Raw genomic sequence first — 18,902 nt, forward strand, 5'->3', positions numbered from 1 at the left:
CAAGGCAAAGCCAGCAAACACTGATCAAAGATAGTCCGAGGGTCACCAATGAGGTAGGCAGCAGTTCAGGTGATGTGTCCATTAACAAGTTGGATGACAATGTCGTCAACGTCGTTGGTAAATATGTAGATGCGTCCAACATTGGCGGACAGTGGACATCTGAGTCTGCAACAAGGTTCAAGGAAAGCTGGGAAGGTGGGCCAAGGAATGGCATATAGAGTTTAACTCTGACAAACGTGTCACGCCAGGGCAGGCCTGACACTGTCAATGGTGGAGCCCGGGAGAGTGTGGTGGAACAAGCGCTCGGGTGCCTAACAAAGGCCACTCGGGTAGATAGGGTAGTGTGGGCTAGGATTGGGACATCACGGTGCAGGTGTACGTCGGTGGTGAGACCACACCTAGAGCACTAGGTGTAGCTCGAGTGACGGAGATGCCTGGGCTCGAGGGGTTGGGATGGACAGGCTGCCTCAGACCCTTTCTCTATGGGTCGTGGGAGACTGGGGTGGGGGAGGGGTTCGGCCGTATTGAGGTACAAGATCACGAAGGGCACAGATAAGGTGAACGCTCAGTCTGTTCCTCAGGGTAGAGGATTCTAAAAGCAGAGGGCATAAGCTGAAGATGAGACGGAAGAGATTTAAAAGGAACCTCACTCAGGGACCTCAGTTTCACTCAGATGGGAGTCCACTCCTGGAATGAACTGCCAACGTCAACTATACAAGTGGATGCAATTATGACTTTTAAAATACATTTGGACATATATTGGACAGGGAGGGTTTCCAGGGCCATGGGTCAAATGCAGGGAAACGGGACTAGTCACGGTGGGTGACTTGATTAGGAACATAGACAGTAGGTGCAGGAGTTGGCCAATCGGCCCTTCGAACCAGCACCGCCATTCAATACGATCATATCTGATCATCTAAAATCAGTACCCGCAGTAAGGACATTCTTGCTCCTAAACTTAAATCCTCTCGCAACGAAGGCTTCCTTCACTGCCTGCTGTACCTGCACGCTTACTTTCAGTGACTGATGTACAAGCAGGTGTCAGGGGTTATGAGGAGAAGGCAGGGTAATGGGGTTAGGAGGGAGAGATAGATCAGCCATGATTGATTGGCGGAGTAGACTTGATGGGCCGAATGGCCTAATTCTGCTCCTATCACTTCTGACCTTCTGACTGTCCGTGTCGGGAGCAGTTCGTTCAGGGGACGCGCTCGTGAATCGTTCCCGCAAGGAACACAAACGTGGACGGAGAAACCTTGTACCTGCCCATGTACCTGTCCATGTACCAGTCCACGTACCTGTCCACGTACCTGTCCACGTACCTGTGTACGTACCTGTCCATGTACCAGCCCACGTACCTGTGTACGTACCTGTCCATGTACCAGCCCATGTACCTGTCCATGTACCTGTCCATGTACCTGTCCATGTACCAGTCCACGTACCTGTCCACGTACCTGTCCACGTACCTGTCCACGTACCTGTCCACGTACCTGTCCACGTACCTGCCCACGTACCTGTCCACGTACCTGTCCACGTACCAGTCCACGTACCTGTCCACGTACCTGTCCACGTACCTGTCCACGTACCTGTCCACGTACCTGTGTAAGTACCTGTCCATGTACCTGTCCATGTACCTGTCCTATCCAGAGATGACAGACAGGACCCAGTACCGTGAGTGCAGGGAGGAACTGCAGATGCTGGTTTACTCCGGAGACAGACACAAAGTGCTGGAGTAACTGGGCGGGACAGGCAGCATCTGTGGAGAGGTTTGGGGTGGCCACCCTTGTTCAGGTGTGAACCTTTTCCTCTACCTGCTGTGTCCAGCCCCAGACTGGCCGGGCGATCACCAGTTGAACCTGTGGGTCGGCCCCGTGCATTGGGATGTGAGACCAGGGCTGGGCTAGCACGGACACCGTGGGCCGAAGGGCCGGCCCCAGGGGGGCGGTGAGTGACGTCCCAGCCGAGATGCCCCGCCCCACCGGAAGTGACGCACTCCGACGCCCCGCCCAGCAGGTGCCGGCGGACGTGACGACCATGGCCCCGCCCCCGCGGCCTAGCATGGCGGCGCTCCGCCTGCGCCTCGCCTTCGAGTACCCGCCGCCTCTACTCCCCGCCGCCCGGCTCTGTTGGCTGCTCCTGCCCGCCGAGCAGTGCCGTGTGGTCGCCGACCTGGAGAGCATCATCCGCCGCCGTCTCGGCTTCGGTCGCCGCGCCCGTCTACACCTCTACCTGGACGGCGCGCTCCTCCCGCCCAACGAGAGCGCGCTGCTCGTGCGCGACAACGACTGCCTCCGGTGAGCGCGCGCCCGGTACTGGGTACACGGGGTATACAGGGGCACAGGGGTATACAGGGATATACAAGATACAGGGATATACAGGATACAGGGGTACACGGGGTATACAGGATACAGGGGTATACAGGATACAGGGATATACAAGATACAGGGATATACAAGATACATGGATATACAGGATACAGGGGTATACAGGATACAGGGGTATACAGGGATACACAGGGGGGTACACGGGGTATACAGGATACAGGGATATACAGGGGGGTACATGGGGTATACAGGATACAGGGGTATACAGGGATACACAGGGGGGTACACGGGGTATACAGGGGCACAGGGGTATACAGGGATATACAAGATACAGGGATATACAGGGATATACAGGATACAGGGGGGTACATGGGGTATACAGGATACAGGGATATACAGGGTACATGGGGTATACAGGATACAGGGATATATAGGATACAGGGATATACAGGATACAGGGATATACATGATACAGGGGTATACAGGGATATACAGGATACAGGGATATACAAGATACAGGGATATACAGGGGTACATGGGGTATACAGGATTCAGGGGTACAGGGACATACAGGGGTACATGGGGTATACAGGGGTACATGGGGTATACAGGGATATACAGGATAGAGGGATATACCGGATACAAGGGTACATGGGGTACACAGGGATATACAGGTATATCCCTGTATCCTGTATATCCCTGTATCCTGTATATCCAGGATACAGGGGTATGCAGGATACATGGGGTATACAGGGATATACAGGATACAGGAGTATGCAGGATACATGGGGTATACAGGATACAGGGGTATACAGAGATATACAGGATACATGGGGTATACAGGGGTACACGGGTATACAAGATACAGGGGGATACAGGGTTATACAGGATACGGGTATACAGGGATATACAAGATACAGGGGTATACAGGATACAGGGATATACAGGATACAGTGGTATACAGGGATATACGGGTATACAGGATACAGGGGTATACAGGATATAGGGGTATACAGGGATATACAGGATACAGGGATATACAGGATACAGGGATATACAGGATACAGGGGTACACAGGATACAGGGGTATACAGGATACAGGGATATACAAGATACAGGGATATACAGGATACAGGGGTACATGGGGTATACAGGATTCGGGTACAGGGATATACAGGGGTACATGGGGTATACAGGGGTACATGGGGTTTACAGGATACAGGGATATACAGGATACAGGGGTATGCAGGATACATGGGGTATACAGGATACATGGGTATGCAGGATACATGGGGTATACAGGGGTATACAGGATACAGGGGTATACAGGGATATACAGGGGTATACAGATATATACAGGATACATGGGGTATACAGGGGTACACGGGTATACACGATACAGGGGTATACAGGATACAGGGGTATACAGGATACAGGGATATACAGGATACAGTGGTATACAGGGATATACAGGATACGGGTATACAGGATACAGGGATATACAGGATACAGGGATATACAGGATACGGGGGTATACAGGATGCGGGGGTATACAGGATGCAGGATACAGGGGTATACAGGATACAGGGGTATACAGGGATATACAGGATACAGGGATATACAGGATCCAGGGGTATATAGGGATATACAGGATCCAGGGATATACAGGGGTATATAGGGATATACAAGGGTATACGATACAGGGGGATACAGGATATATGGATATACAGGATACAGAGATATACAGGATACAGAGATATACAGGATACAGGAGTATACAGGGATATACAGGATACAGGGATATACAGGATACAGAGATATACAGGATACAGTGATATACAGGATACAGGGGTATACGGTATACAGGATACAGCTGTATACAGGGATGTAAGGGGGATACAGGGGTATACGGGATACAAGGATATATTGGATACAGGGATATACAGGATACAGGGGTATACAGGATACAGGGGTATGCAAGGGGTCACAGTTTAAGGATAAGGGGGAAATCGTTTAGGACCGAGATGAGAAAAACATTTTTCACACAGAGAGTGGTGAATCTCTGGAATTCTCTGCCACAGAAGGTAGTTGAGGCCAATTCATTGGCTGTATTTAAGAGGGAGTTAGATGTGGCCCTTGTGGCTAAAGGGATCAGGGGGTATGGAGAGAAGGCTACTGGATACTGAGTTGGATAATCAGCTATGATCATATTGAAAGACGGTGCAGGCTCTAAGGGCCGAATGGCCTACTGCACCTAATTTCTATGTTTCTATACAGGGGGATACAGGGCTACAGGATACAGGGGTACAGGATACAGAGGTATACAGGGGTACAGGATACAGGGGTATACAGGGGTACAGGATACAGGGGTACAGGATAGCCGGCACAAGGGTACGGGGAAACCAGGCACTGAGTTCCAACAAGCCAGTCCCAGGCACATGTGGGCCAGAGTAACGGGCGGTCAGTGTGGGCCAGAGTAACTGGGACAGTCAGTGTGGGGCAGTGGGCACTGTGAGGTTCAGTGTGGGGCAGTGGGCACTGTGAGGGTCAGTGTGGGACAGTGTAACTGACAGAGTGGTGACCAGCCTCTGCTCTGTGCCAGGGTGAAGCAAGAGGAGCTGACCGATGGCCTTGGAGATGGGGTGGACGGGCTGCCCGAGAGCTGCAGGAAGAGGGAGCGGCCGGCGTTGAGCGAGGGCAGGGAGCGGAAGAAGAGGAGGACGGTCGGAGTGCAGTGCGAGGAGCAGCGCATGCCATGCAGTGTGGATCAATGCACCGCTTCCAGTGAGGAGCAGGACGTGCCGTGCAGCAATGGAGCTGTCTTCCCCGCCGATGCTGTGCGCTCCAGGAAGAGGAAGACGGCTCCAGAGGTGGAGGTGGAGGTGAAATGCAGCGCTCGGAAAACACAAAAACTCAAAAAGAAAAAGGATAAATTCAGCAAGGAGCAGGAGCGGACGGAACCTTCCAGCAAAGGAGCAGTGGTCAGTCGCAGCTCCCAGGGGGTGCAGCACAGCAGCCGCAGTAAATGCAATGATGCTGAATCGGACAGTGAGAGCCCGTCCGGTGAAGCCGGCGGCTGCCAGCAGCTGACCAATGGTGAGCGTGGCCACTGCGGTGTGGACGGTGAGAGAGAAGCGCAGCACAATGATGCAGCACCATGCAGCGACAGGGAGAAAGGAGCGCAGCGCAACACTGCAGCACCGTGCAGCAACAAGGAGAGGAAAGCTCAGCGCAATACTGCAACGAGCAATGTCAGGGAGAGGAGAGTGCAGAGCGATGTTGCAGCACCGTGCAGCGACAGGGAGAGAGGAGTACAGCGCAACACTGCAGCACCGTGCAGCGACAGGGAGAGAGGAGTACAACGCAACACTGCAGCACCAAGCAGCGACAGGGAGAGAGGAGTACAGCGCAACACTGCAGCACCGTGCAGCAACAGGGAGAGAGGAGTACAACGCAACACTGCAGCACCATGCAGCGACAGGGAGAGAGGAGTACAGCGCAACACTGCAGCACCATGCAGCGACGGGGAGAGCGTACAGCAGGCCGGCGCTGCAGCAGAGGGGCTGAGCACGCCCCTGGACCCTGCCCCAGCCGCCGCTGCTCCCCGCTGCTCGCCCGGTGGTGCCCGCGGTGACGGCTGGGAGGGGCCCGATGGTGGCCGCTGTGGGGGGCGCAGTGATGCCCATGGTCGCCTGCCCGTCCTGCCCCCCACGCCAGCCTGTGCCATGGTGCGAGGCTATGGAAGGGGTCGCGGGAGGGGCATCTCCAACTGGGATTGGCAGCACCATGGGCACTTCCGAGGCCGGGGGCAAGGGGCCCCACCCCCCATCAATGGCTGGCCAAAGCCTGGGGAATGGCAAGATCCCACGGCAGGGCCACGAGAGACCACGGAGGTAAGGGAGGGGGCTGGGGCAAGGGAGAGGGGGGAGGAGCAGGTGCCAACTATGGGCAGTCACTGGCACTGGGGAGGGTATGGGGCCGGGGGGGGGGGGGGGGGGTTTGGGGCGGGGATCCTGGGGTCCCAGGGATTGGGGGGGTGGGGTGGGGTGGGGTGGTTGGGGCGTGGATCCTGGGGTCCCAGGGATTGGGGTGGGGGGTTGGGGCGGGGTTCCTGGGGTCCCAGGGATTGGGGTGGGGGTGGGGGGGTGGGGTGGGGTGGTTGGGGCGGGGATCCTGGGGTCCCAGGGATTGGGGGGGTGGGGTGGGGTGGGGTGGGGTGGGGTGGTTGGGGCGGGGATCCTGGGGTCCCAGGGATTGGGGTGGGGGGGTGGGGTGGGGTGGTTGGGGCGGGGATCCTGGGGTCCCAGGGATTGGGGGGGTGGGGTGGGGTGGGGTGGTTGGGGCGGGGATCCTGGGGTCCAGGGATTGGGGTGGGGGGGGTGGGGTGGGGTGGTTGGGGCGGGGATCCTGGGGTCCCAGGGATTGGGGGGGTGGGGTGGGGTGGGGTGGTTGGGGCGGGGATCCTGGGGTCCCAGGGATTGGGGGGGTGGGGTGGGGTGACCCCATTACTGACTCTCTGTGTCCCTGCAGCAGAGGGCCCCAGGGCCACTACACAGAGACTACAGCACGCTGCCCCTACTGGCCGCTCCACCACAGCTCGGGGAGAGGATCGCGTTCAAGGTAAACATGGAACCCCCTCCCCGTGACCCCTCCCCCCCATGACCCCCCCCCCCCGTGCGTGACCTTGAATGACCCCCGTGTGACCTGCCTTTTCTCTGCAGGTATTAGAGCTGTCGGACAATTACACGCCCGAGATGTCAGATTACAAGGTACCCATGAACTCTGACCCCCGACTCTGCTGACTGACTGGCGCCGGGAGGCTGTCGTGGGGGGGGGGGGGGGAGATGGTGATGCCAGTGGTGAGGGGGGGAGCGGTCTACAAGTGGGTGGAGAGGGTGAGCTGGGACTGTCTGCGTGTTCCATGTACCATGTGTGCGTGTTCAATGTACCGTGTCTGCGTGTTCCATGTGCCGTGTCTGCGTGTTCCATGTACCGTGTGCGTATTCCATGTACTGTGTGTGCTTGTGTCTGCGTATTCCATGTGCCGTGTATCTGCGTGTTATATGTGCCGTGTGTGCGTGTGCCTGCGTGTTCCATGTGCCGTGTGCGTGTTCCATGTACCGTGTGTCTGCGTGTTCCATGTGCCATGTGTGCGTGTTCCATGTGCCGTGTGCGTGTTCCATGTACCGTGTGCGTGTGTCTGCTTGTTTCATGTGCCATGTGTGCGTGTTCCATGTGCTGTGTGTGCGTGTTCCATGTACCGTGTGTCTGCGTGTTCCATGTGCCATGTGTGCATGTGCATGTTCCGTGTACCGTGTGCGTGTGTCTGCATGTTCCATGTACCGTGTGTGCGTGTTCCATGTGCGTGTTCCATGTACCGTGTGCGTGTTCCGTGTGCGTGTTCTATGTACCGTGTCTGCGTGTTTCATGTGCCATGTGTGCGTGTTCCATGTGCCGTGTGTGCGTGTTCCATGTGCCATGTGTGCGTGTTCCATGTGCCATGTGCGTGTTCCATGTACCGTGTGTCTGCGTGTGCCATGTGTGCGTGTTCCATGTGCGTGTTCCATGTACCGTGTGTGCATGTGCCTGCGTGTTCCGTGTGTGTGATGGGAATCTTGTGTCCAAGGAGGGACGAGTCGTGCGGTGGGATGCGGCGACCGGAGAGGTGGAGCTCAGCTTGGACACCCAGCCCCCAGGTGAGGGCCCCGTTGCCAAGGCAACCCGCCGGGGAGGGGGGGAGGTGGTCTGACCCTGGGAGTGGGGTTGTGTGGGGGGGGGGGGGGAGAGTGGAGCGGAGCGGTGGGCTGCCCCAGGGTCCAGCCTCTTCCCCAGGCCCAGTCTGTCCCCACCTATAACCATCTTCTCACGCGTGATACTGTAACTCAGCTCCCTGTGGCCCACAGCCCCTCACACTGACCCTCACACTGCTCCCCAACGCCTTGTACCCTCCCCCACACTTACCAGCATGGCTAAGCACCACCACCCCTCCAATCCCCTCACTAACCTGCCACCTTACCCCATTAATGGCCATTCAGCCCAGACAACCATGCTGTCCAAGGTGCCTTCTTCAGCTGGTCACATGACCCGCGTGTGGTCCCTGACCCTCACAACTGTCCTAACCCAGAAGGCAGTGGAGGCCAATTCACTGAAGGTTTTCAAGAGAGAATTAGATTTAGCACTTAGGGCTAACGGAATCAAGGGATATGGGGAGAAAGCAGGAACGGGGTACTGATTGTGGATGATCAGCCATGATCATATTGACTGACGGTGCTGGCTCAAAGGGCCGAATGGCCTCTACTCCTGGACAAGTGTCTTAAACATTCTAGTCTCTGCCTCAACCGCCTCCTCCAGCAGCTGGTTCCACCCACCCACACCCTCCATGTGAATTATCTGCGCCTCACAGCCCCGCTATCCTTGCCCCGGTGTGTCTGGTTCTAGACACGTCCTTGTTTACGTAGCCTGCCACAGTTTCACTTATTGCCCCATCGGCGCGTTACATCACAGATCTGCTTTCTTCCAGAAACTTCCAAAGAGCCGGGCAAGTTTGACCTGATTTACCAGTCTGAGACCGGCGAGGCGGTGGTGGAGTATGCGGTGACACGGGAGCCCCAGGTACACGGCACACACCGTACATGCACACGCACACGGACACGGGCACGCATACGCACACGGGCACGGACACGCACAGGGGCATGCACACGGACACGCGCACGGGCACGCACACGGACACACACGGGCACTGACACGCACAGGGTCACGGACACGCACACGAGCACGGACACACGCGGGCACGGACATGCACACGGACACACACATGGGCACTGACACGCATACGGACACGCACACAGGCACGGACACGCACAGGGACATGGACACGGACATGCACACGGGCCTGGAGCACGGGGTGGAGAGTGTGTGTGTGTGTAAGTGAGTGTGTGTGCGCGCGAAAGTATGTTTGCGGGTGCGTGTCTTTGCCTGTTTGTGGGTGCGTGTCTGCGTGTGCGTTTCTTTGCGTGTGTGTGTTTGTGGGTGCATGTGTGTGTGTGTTTGCGGGTGCGGGTGTGTTTGCATGCGGATGCGTGTGGGTGTTTGCGGGTGCGTGGCGTGTCTGAGTGTGTGTGTTTGTGGGTGCGTGTTTGCATATGGGTGTTTGCATGTGCGTGTGTGGACAGCTCTAGCCTGCAGCCACTAACCGCGTGCGTGTTTTAACCGTGTCTTTGCCTTTCCATGCAGATGACCCGGGCCTGGAGCTCCCTGGTGGAACCGCGTCTGATGGTCACTCACACCGAGGCCGGCCTGACCCTGCCCGCCTGCTGACCCCACCACCATCGTGTCCTCACCCCAGGGGGTCACAGTCTAAACCCGCCATGACCCCACCAAGGTCCTTCCCCCGGGGTCACTGGCTGTGTGGTCCGCGGGGTCGGAGGTCACGGCTGCTTTTAAATGACCAGTGGGATTGGATTGTTGCTGACGCGACCTTGTGAATTGTTGAATAAATGTGTTTTTATAATTCCTGCTTCTAGTTTTCTGTGGCATGTTGCAGCACACGCATGTTCAGTGTGTAAGAGTGAAGCTGAGGACGCAGCACTGCAGACAACTGCATGTATGGACTGAGCGCCACTACCCTTGTCCCTGGCACCCGTGCAGTCCATTGCCGGCGCATCCCCGGCACCCATGCAGCTCCACTGCCCCTTGTGCGGGCCCCACCACATGTGGTCAGGGCACGGGCTGAACTTAATCCCCAGGGGTCAGGGTGCGGACAGTGTCCACTCTGCCAACCACAGGGTTACAGCCGTCGGCCAGCGTCCTCCTCTGACCCGCAACTGTGACCCCACTGCCCGGTGACCCTTGTCCTGTTGCGATGACCTTTGCCCAGGCACAGTGACCTTTGCCGTGGCATGGTGGCCAGATGTCCATTTGTCCGGCGGTGTTTGGTCAGGTTGTGCCGGGACCTCTGCTCCTGTGTTCCGTAGCCAACACACCATAGATCATCCCCACCCTGCCCTCTCATAGAGTCAGAGTGATATAGCCTGGAAACAGGTCCTTCAGCCCAACTTGCCCACACCGGCCAACATGCCCCAGCTACACTGGTCCCACCTGCCTGCATTTGGCCAATATCCCTCCAAACAGGTTCAAACAGAATATAGTAGGCATAAATAAATACAGAACTGATCAGTGTGTCCATATACCAGTGAATATATATATACACATAAATAAACAGATAAAGTGCAATAGGCTATTAATGATCAGAGTTGTTGCAGTCTTCAGGCTCATGTACCTTCTACCTGAAGGTAGCGGGGAGATGAGTGAGTGGCCAGGATGGTGTGGGTCCTTGATGATGCTGGCAGCGACTGTGGTAGATCCCCTCGATGGTAGGGAGGTCAGAGCTGATGATGGACTGGGCAGTGTTTACAACATTTTGTAGTCTTTCCCGCTCCTTTGCGCTCAAGTTGCCGTACCAAGCCACGATGCAATCGGTCAGCATTCTTTCTACTGTACACCTGTAGAAGTTCGAGAGAGTCCTCCTTGACATACCGACTCTCCGTAATCTTCTCAGGTAGTAGAGGCGCTGATGTGCTTTCTTTATAATTGCATCAGTGTTCACGGACCAGGAGAGATGTTCAGAGATATGCACGCCCAGGAATTTGAAGCTCTTGACCCTTTCCACCATCGACCCGTTGATATAAATGGGGCTGTGGGTCCCCCTCCTACTCCTTCCAAAGTCCACAATCAGTTCCTTGGTTTTGCTGGTGTTGAGAGCCAGGTTATTGTGCTGGCACCAAATGGTCAAATGGTCGATCTCACTTCTATACTCTGACTCATCTCCATCAGTGATACGTCCCACAACAGTGGTTTCGCCAGCGAACTTGTTGATGGAGTTCACATTATGACCGTCTACGCAGTCATGAGTATAGCAGTGGGCTGAGCACGCAGCCTTGAGGTGCTCCCGTGCTGATTGTTATCGAGGCTAACACATTTCCACCAATACGAACAGACTGTGGTCTGTGAATGAGGAAGTCGAGGATCCAATTGCAGAGGGATGCGCAGAGACCTAGTTCTGCGAGTTTGGTAACCAGCTTGGAGGGGATGATTGTGTTAAATGCCGAGCTGTAGTCAATGAATAACAGCCTGACATATGAGTTTTTGTTGTCCAAGTGGTCCAGAGCGGAGTGGAGAGCCAGCGAGATCGCATTCACCGTTGATCTGTTGTGGCGGTAAGCGAACTGCAGTGGGTCCAGGTTTTTGTCGAGGTAGGAGTTGATTTGTTTCATGATCAACCTCTCAAAGCACTTCATCACCACAGACGTTAGTGCCGCTCGTCGATAGTCATTGAGGCACGTCACCTTACTCTTCTTGGGCACCGGTAATATTGATGCCCTTTTAAAGCAGGTGGGGACCTCAGACTTCAGAAGTGAGAGGTTGAAAATGTCCGTAAAAACTCCAGCCAGTTGGTCCGCACAGGTTTTTAGAACACGACCGTGTATACCATCAGGTCCAGGCACTTTTCGAGGGTTCACCCCTCTGAAGGATTTCCTGACATCGACCTCTGTGACTGTGACAGAAATATCACAGCAAATGGGGGCTCGGGAGGGCACATCAGTATTCTCCCTATCAAAGCGTGCGTAGAACGCATTGAGCTCGTCAGGGAGTGATGCTTCGCTGACATTTGAGCTGCCTCCTGATTTCGCCTTGTAGGAGGTCATTGCATTCAGGCCCTGCCACAGTTGCTGAACATCTGTCTCATCCTCCAGTTTGGAGCAAAGTCCCTTTGGCCTTTTTGATGGCTTTACTAAGGTCGTATCTGGACTTGTAAACCTCTGTATCTCCAGACATGAATGCCCGGTGTCTGGTCTTCAGAAGAGTGTGGATCTCAAAGTTCATCCAAGGCTCCTGATTGGGAAACACTCGGAAGGTTTTTGACCCCACCCCCTCCCGACCAGCTCTGTACTGTCCTCACTTCTGGGGGTGCGCTCTTCAATTGCTGCCTGTAAGCAGGAAGAAGCAGCACTGCGGTATGGTCGGATTTACCGAAGTGAGGGCGAGGGATAGAACGATAGGCATTCTTGATGGTGGTGTAGCAGTGGTCGAGGGTGTTAGGTCCTCTGGTGTAGCAGGAGACGTGTTGGTGGAAGTTGGGGAGTGATTTCTTGAGGTTTGCCTTATTGAAGTCCCCAGCAATGGTGGTAAATGCCTCGGGGTAAGATGTCTGGTGTTTGTTGACCACAGCATGCAGCTCCTTCAGTGCCAGACGGACGTCTGCTTGGGGTGGGATGTAGACCGCGGTCAGGATGATGGAGGTGAATTCCCTTGGGAGGTAGAAGGGACGACACTTCACCGCCAGATGTTCCAGGTGTGGAGAGCAGGAGTTGGACAGGACTGCCACGTCTGAGCACCACGCAGAGTTGACCATGAGGCAGACGCCCCCTCCTCTCCCTTTCCCAGATGCCAGGGTACGGTCCATACGGTGGATGGAGAACCCTTCAGGCTGGACCGCTGAGTCTGGGGAGCTGGGGGTGAGTCATGTCTCTGTGAAACAGAACACAGAGCATTCCCTCAGCTCCCTTTGATAAAGCAGCCTTGCCCTTCAGTCCTCCACTTTGCTTTCAAGTCACTCTACATTGGCCAGTAGGATAGTAGGGAGAGGGGTCCAAAGTCCCCTCTACTTCAGTCTTACTTATAGTCCTGCCCGAAGGCCATGTTTCCGTACTCCATGGAGCCCTCCTCGGTGTTTACAGGTAGAATACTTACGGGTCTTCGCGAGGTTGGGAATCCCCTGAGATCGGGTATTCCCATACAGGCGGCACCTCCAGCTCCGTTGCTGCTGGGAGATCCTGCCCAACATCCTCGATTGCATGAAGGCCTCCCCGGTGTTTACAGGTAAGCTTCTTGCTGTACCTGCGCTCCTCCCCAAGGTTGGGGATTCCCCTCTGATCGGGGATTCCCTTAACGTTGCTAACATTGGGAGTTCTCAGTAGCGCTAATGCATTTAAATCCCTCTGCATAACCTTTGACACCTGTGAAAAAGTTACTTTTATAACAATCGCTTCTTAATACACAGACAACTTACAATACGGTTGGTAGACCAGTTCAAAACTTTACTTATTATCGGCCGATGGAAGTGGCTAGGAAAACCCCAGTCAAGTGAGCAATACAGACACTTAGTTGTCCTCAGTCCATTTCTCCGAACAACAGAATTACATCGTATTATATAGTGTTTTTTTGTCACCTTAGCACATTCAACAAACATTAGTCCTGGTCAGAGGTACAGAGAATACAGGTTACTACAGGATGCGTCACATCAAAGGCATCTTGTCATATGGTACAAGGATTTTACATATCATAGGCATCGGACATTTGGTACAAGATATCTTACATATTAAAGGCATCGGCCATTTGTCAGTACCCCTTACTGGGATTAACCTGGGCTTCCTGCCTCGTCAAATGGTAGACAAATGTTATAGTCATTCATTATCTCAATACACAGCAACCTGAGGCAAGCCTAGACTTGCCTTTCTGTATTAATCTACTGGAGAAAAGCCTGATTTGAGACTAAATATATGTTGTAAGCTGGCCCAGGGACAAATATCTTCTTATATTTTTAACATAATTCAGCCTTAACATTCCTTATCATTTCAAAATTTTGATAACAATTACAGTCCTTGCCAAGTACATACGAAAGACCATAAGCATCTCATCAGACAAATTAATAGTACAACGAGTAATACAATCAATCCATAGTTCCCCAAGTCCATCCAAACATATTAAATGGCCACCAACCTCCCCCGGAGCTATAATCATGGAATTCAGCTCCTACCTTCCTTATTTTAGCAACTTCCATTCTGATATAGGCAGCTGTTGGTAATGTTGGAGGAAGTATCGGGAATAAAAGTGCAACATTCTCGACCTATTATTACACATGTCCCTCCTTTTTCTGCTAAAATAAAATCTAAGGCCATTCTGTTTTGTAATACTACAGTCCTCATAACTACCATCTCGGCTGTCACCCCTTCTACCTCCTCCTGGGTTGCACTCAAGGAGACGGCAGTGGCATTAGTAAATGTCTCTCAAGCGGAAGCCATATTAATTAGTTCCCGTGACACTATTATACTACCATAGGATAGAAACATAGAAAATAGGTGCAGGAGTAGGCCATTCGGCCCTTCGAGCCTGCACCGCCATTCAATATGATCATGTCTGATCATCCAACTCAGTATCCCGTACCTGCCTTCTCTCCATACCCCCTGATCCCTTTAGCCACAAGGGCCACATCTAACTCCCTCTTAAATATAGCCAATGAACTGGCCGTAACTACCTTCTGTGGCAGAGAATTCCACAGATTCACCACTCTCTGTGTAAAAAATGTTTTTCTCATCTCGGTTCTAAAGGATTTCCCCTCTATCCTTAAGCTGTGACCCCTTGTCCTGGACTTCCCCAACATAGGGAACAATCTTCTTGCATCTAGCCTGTCCAATCCCTTAAGAATTTTGTAAGTTTCTATAAGATCCCCCCTCAATCTCCTAAATTCTAGCGAGTACAATCCGAGTCTATCCAGTCTTTCTTCATAAGAAAGTCCTGACATCCCAGGAAGCAGTCTGGTGAACCTTCTCTGTACTCCCTCTATGGCAATAATGTCCTTCCCCAGATTTGGAGACCAAAACTGTACGCAATACTCCAGGTGTGGTCTCACCAAGACCCTGTACAACTGCAGCAGAATCTCCCTGCTCCTATACTCAAATCCTTTTGCTATGAATGCCAACATACCATTCGCTTTCTTTACTGCCTGCTGCACCTGCATGCCTACTTTCAATGACTGGTGTACCATGACACCCAGGTCTCGTTGCATCTCCCCTTTTCCTAATCGGCCACCATTTAGATAATAGTCAGCTTTCCTGTTTTTGCCACCAAAGTGGATAACCTCACATTTATCCACATTATTCTGCATCTGCCATGCATTTGCCCACTCGCCCAGGAAGGGAAGAGGATCATAAAAAAATGCTCAGCCTTCGTTAGGCTTCGATTGGAAATCCCCATGTGCTGGTGCAACTGGCTCATGCTTCTCATACGTGGGACCACATATGCAACACAACACCCTGTCCAGCGATGGGGTCCTTTTAGTCGTTCCCAAGTTGCCTCGTCTGCCGGTGGCATTCCTGGTAACCATGGGTAGGCCCAGGATCCACATACAAAATATGTGCCATTAACTGGTCGGGGTGGGCCGATAATGGTGGCTGCCTGAGTTGACATACAAGTACAGTTTCCCAAGAATACACCTGTGCCTTGGTGGTGGCAAAAACAGGTAGTATTAACTGGCCTGTGCAGATCTCTTACTATCTGTAGTCGGGGTATATCTGCTGCATTTGTCACGTTCAATTTCCAATCTCGTTTAAATGGAGGGGTGTGCCATCCTTCAAAGTTATTGTATTTCGGGCCTCCATAGGTGATGCTTATTGTTTTGTTTTTGGTATTTGTTATCCGTATGTTTTTAGACAGGACGTTTTTTTAGCGGAGTTACAAAAGCACCTCATCGCTAGTCTCTCGGTAAAGTTTAATGGAATGGGGACCAAGGGAATTCCTTCCTTAGTCGAAACACCTGTGCATACCCAACATTCAGTCCCATGTGCCCGTACGGCAAACTCATAGCTCATAGCCAGATAGGTATTAGTCCATGTTACCCTGGCCATGGTTAGGATCGTCAGTAGAGCGAGCATCACTCGTGCCATCCTTGTATCCAATCTTTTTGCAGTCGGAGAGATGTATCCAACATGGATGGTTTTCAACCTTCACTGCTGTTGGTGTTGTCAGCAGCACCTGGTATGGTCCGTTCCAACGGGGGCCGAGTTTCTTGCGGTTCCAATTTCTGATAAGTACGTAGTCCCCTGGTTGGACTATTTCGCTCTAGTCAGCATCAGGTAGCGGCCTCTGGGACTCCTTTACCTGTAAATGCAATGCTGACAGAATATGGGTGAGACGTTGAACATAGGTAATTATTTCATCGTTTAATGCGTGTAAATCTAAGGTTCCTTCATGAGTAATGCTTGCTCCCCAGGGGGTTCGTAGAGGTTTACCGTAGATAATTTCTGCTGGGGATAGCTTTGTAACACTGTGGGGAGTTACCCTCATTTCAAATAATGCTAAGGGTAATACTTCAATCCATGTCTGTCCCATTTCTCCCATCAGCTTGGTAATTTTGGTTTTTAATGCCCCATTGGCTCTTTCCACCATCCCAGATGCCTGTGGGTGGTGTACACAGTGAAATTGCTGTCGGATATTAAAATGTGCACATATTTCCTTATTAATAGTGGCAATAAAATGGGGACCATTGTCCGAGCTTATGACAGTAGGTAGGCCAAACCTGGGAATAACTTCTCTTAACAACAATGTTACCGTAGTTTCAGCAGTATTATTAGTGGTTGGTAGAGCTTCAATCCACCTGCTAAATAAATCTAAAATCACTAAGCAATATTTATAACACTGGAGGAGAGAAACACCCCTGTCTCCATCAATGGTGTGAATGTGCAGTTTACCAGGGAGTACAAACATAGAAACATAGACAATAGGTGCAGGAGTAGGCCATTTGGCCCTTCGAGCCTGCACCGCCATTCAATATGATCATGGCTGATCATCCAACTCAGTATCCTGTACCTGCCTTCTTTCCATACCCCCTGATCCCTTTAGCTACAAGGGCCACATCTAACTCCCTCTTAAATATAGCCAATGAACTGGCCTCAACTACCTTCTGTGGCAGAGAATTCCAGAGATTCACCACTCTCTGTGTGAAAAATGTTTTCCTCATCTCGGTCCTAAAAGATTTCCCCCTTATCCTTAAACTGTGACCCCTTGTTCTGGACTTCCCCAACATCGGGAACAATCTTCCTGCATCTAGCCTGTCCAACCCCTTAAGAGTTTTGTAAGTTTCTATAAGATCCCCCCTCAATCTTCTAAATTCTAGCGAGTACAAACCGAGTCTATCCAGTCTTTCTTCAAATGAAAGTCCTGGCATCCCAGGAATCAGTCTGGTGAACCTTCTCTGTCCTCCCTCTATGGCAAGAATGTCTTTCCTCAGATTAGGCGACCAAAACTGTACGCAATACTCCAGGTGTGGTCTCACCTATACCCCGTACAACTGCAGTAGAACCTCCCTGCTCCTATACTCAAATACTTTTTGCTATGAATGCTAACATACCATTCGCTTTCTTCACTGCCTGCTACACCTGCATGCCTACTTTCAATGTGTTCAAGAAGGAACTGCAGATGCTGGAAGATCGAAGGTACACAAAAATGCTGGAGAAACTCAGCGGGTGCAGCAGCATCTATGGAGCGAAGGAAATAGGTGACGTTTCGGGCCGAAACGTCATCTATTTCCTTCGCTCCATAGATGCTGCTGCACCCGCTGATTTTCTCCAGCATTTGTGTGTAACTTCTGCCTACTTTCAATGACTGGTGTACCATGACACCCAGGTCTCGTTGCATCTCCCCCTTTCCTAATCGGCCACCATTCAGATAATAGTCTACTTTCCTGTTTTTGCCACCAAAGTGGATAACCTCACATTTATCCACATTATACTGCATCTTCCATGCATTTGCCCACTCACCCAGCCTATCCAAGTCACCTTGCAGCCTCCTAGCATCCTCCTCACAGCTAACACTGCCCCCCAGATTTGTGTCATCCGCAAACTTGGAGATGTTGCATTCAATTTCCTCGTCCAGATCATTAATATATATTGTAAATAGCTGGGGTCCCAGCACTGAGCCTTGCGGTACTCCACTAGTCACTGCCTGCCATTCTGAAAAGGACCCGTTTACTCCTACTCTTTGCTTCCTGTTTGCCAGCCAGTTCTCTATCCACATCAATACTGAACCCCCAATACTGTGTGCTTTAAATTTGTATACTAATCTCTTATGTGGGACCTTGTCGAAAGCCTTCTGAAAGTCCAGATATAACACATCCACTGGTTCTCCCTTATCCACTTTACTAGTTACATCCTCGAAAAATTCTATAAGATTCGTCAGACATGATTTACCCTTCATAAATCCATGCTGACTTTGTCCAATGATTTCACCACTTTCCAAATGTGCTGCTATCCCATCTTTAATAACTGATTCTAGCAGTTTCCCCACTACCGATGTTAGACTAACTGGTCTGTAATTCCCCGTTTTCTCTCTCCCTCCCTTTTTAAAAAGTGGGGTTACATTAGCTACCCTCCAATCCTCAGGAACTACTCCAGAATCTAAAGAGTTTTGAAAAATTATCACTAATGCATCCACTATTTCTGGGGCTACTTCCTTAAGTACACTTGGAGTTTACCTGGACAGTAAACGGGACTGGTCCAGGAATGCTGAGACCCTGTACAAGAAGGGACAGAGTCAGCTGTACATTCTGAGGAAGTTCTGCTCTTTCAACATCTGCAGTGAGATGCTGCAGGTGTTCCACCAGTCGGTGGTGGCCAGTGCCATTTTCTTTGCTGCCATGTGCTGGGGCAGCCGAGCGAAGGCCGCAGACACCAACAGGAGCAACAAACTCATCAGGAAGGCCGGCTCCGTCCTGGGGGCAGAGTACATGGGAGGTTGGTCTTGGAGGGG

The 18,902-nt window shown here is 52.3% G+C and overlaps 2 protein-coding genes across 6 annotated transcripts; both read left to right on the top strand.

Annotated features, from left to right (window-relative positions):
- The first annotated feature begins 1,947 nt into the window (after positions 1-1,947).
- Positions 1,948-9,831, top strand: coil (coilin). 5 transcript variants are annotated; one of them, XM_033044733.1, is made up of 9 exons: positions 1,948-2,291; positions 4,924-5,663; positions 5,778-5,796; positions 5,842-6,214; positions 6,852-6,941; positions 7,043-7,090; positions 7,948-8,017; positions 8,842-8,933; positions 9,555-9,831. In XM_033044733.1, the coding sequence occupies exons 1-9, from the start codon at positions 1,963-1,965 to the stop codon at positions 9,636-9,638; spliced, it is 1,845 nt and encodes a 614-aa protein (XP_032900624.1). In that variant the 5' UTR covers positions 1,948-1,962; the 3' UTR covers positions 9,639-9,831. The 5 variants fall into 5 exon arrangements, with proteins under 5 accessions (XP_032900624.1, XP_032900623.1, XP_032900625.1 ...); XM_033044732.1 differs by having other exon boundaries at positions 5,778-6,214; XM_033044734.1 differs by having other exon boundaries at positions 4,924-5,528; positions 5,730-6,214.
- LOC116988165 lies at positions 2,314-4,011 on the top strand. Its single transcript, XM_033044736.1, has 2 exons — positions 2,314-2,798; positions 3,236-4,011. Exons 1-2 carry the CDS (start codon positions 2,458-2,460, stop codon positions 3,960-3,962), a joined length of 1,068 nt encoding a protein of 355 aa, XP_032900627.1. The 5' UTR covers positions 2,314-2,457; the 3' UTR covers positions 3,963-4,011.
- Positions 9,832-18,902: the final 9,071 nt, after the last annotated feature.

The sequence above is a fragment of the Amblyraja radiata genome, chromosome 26 (genome assembly GCF_010909765.2).
Source record: "Amblyraja radiata isolate CabotCenter1 chromosome 26, sAmbRad1.1.pri, whole genome shotgun sequence".
NCBI classification, from domain to species: Eukaryota; Metazoa; Chordata; class Chondrichthyes; order Rajiformes; family Rajidae; genus Amblyraja; species Amblyraja radiata.

Coding starts and splice junctions, on each gene's coding strand:
- LOC116988165 (XM_033044736.1), top strand. CDS start 2,458: ATGGATATACAGGATACAGGGGTATACAGGATACAGGGGTATACAGGG. Junction 2,799..3,235: donor GGGATATACATGATACAGGG/GTATACAGGGAT, acceptor GGGATATACAAG/ATACAGGGGTATACAGGATA.
- coil (XM_033044730.1), top strand. CDS start 1,963: ATGCCCCGCCCCACCGGAAGTGACGCACTCCGACGCCCCGCCCAGCAG. Junction 6,215..6,851: donor GGCCACGAGAGACCACGGAG/GTAAGGGAGGGG, acceptor GTGTCCCTGCAG/CAGAGGGCCCCAGGGCCACT. Junction 7,091..7,947: donor CCGAGATGTCAGATTACAAG/GTACCCATGAAC, acceptor CTTGTGTCCAAG/GAGGGACGAGTCGTGCGGTG.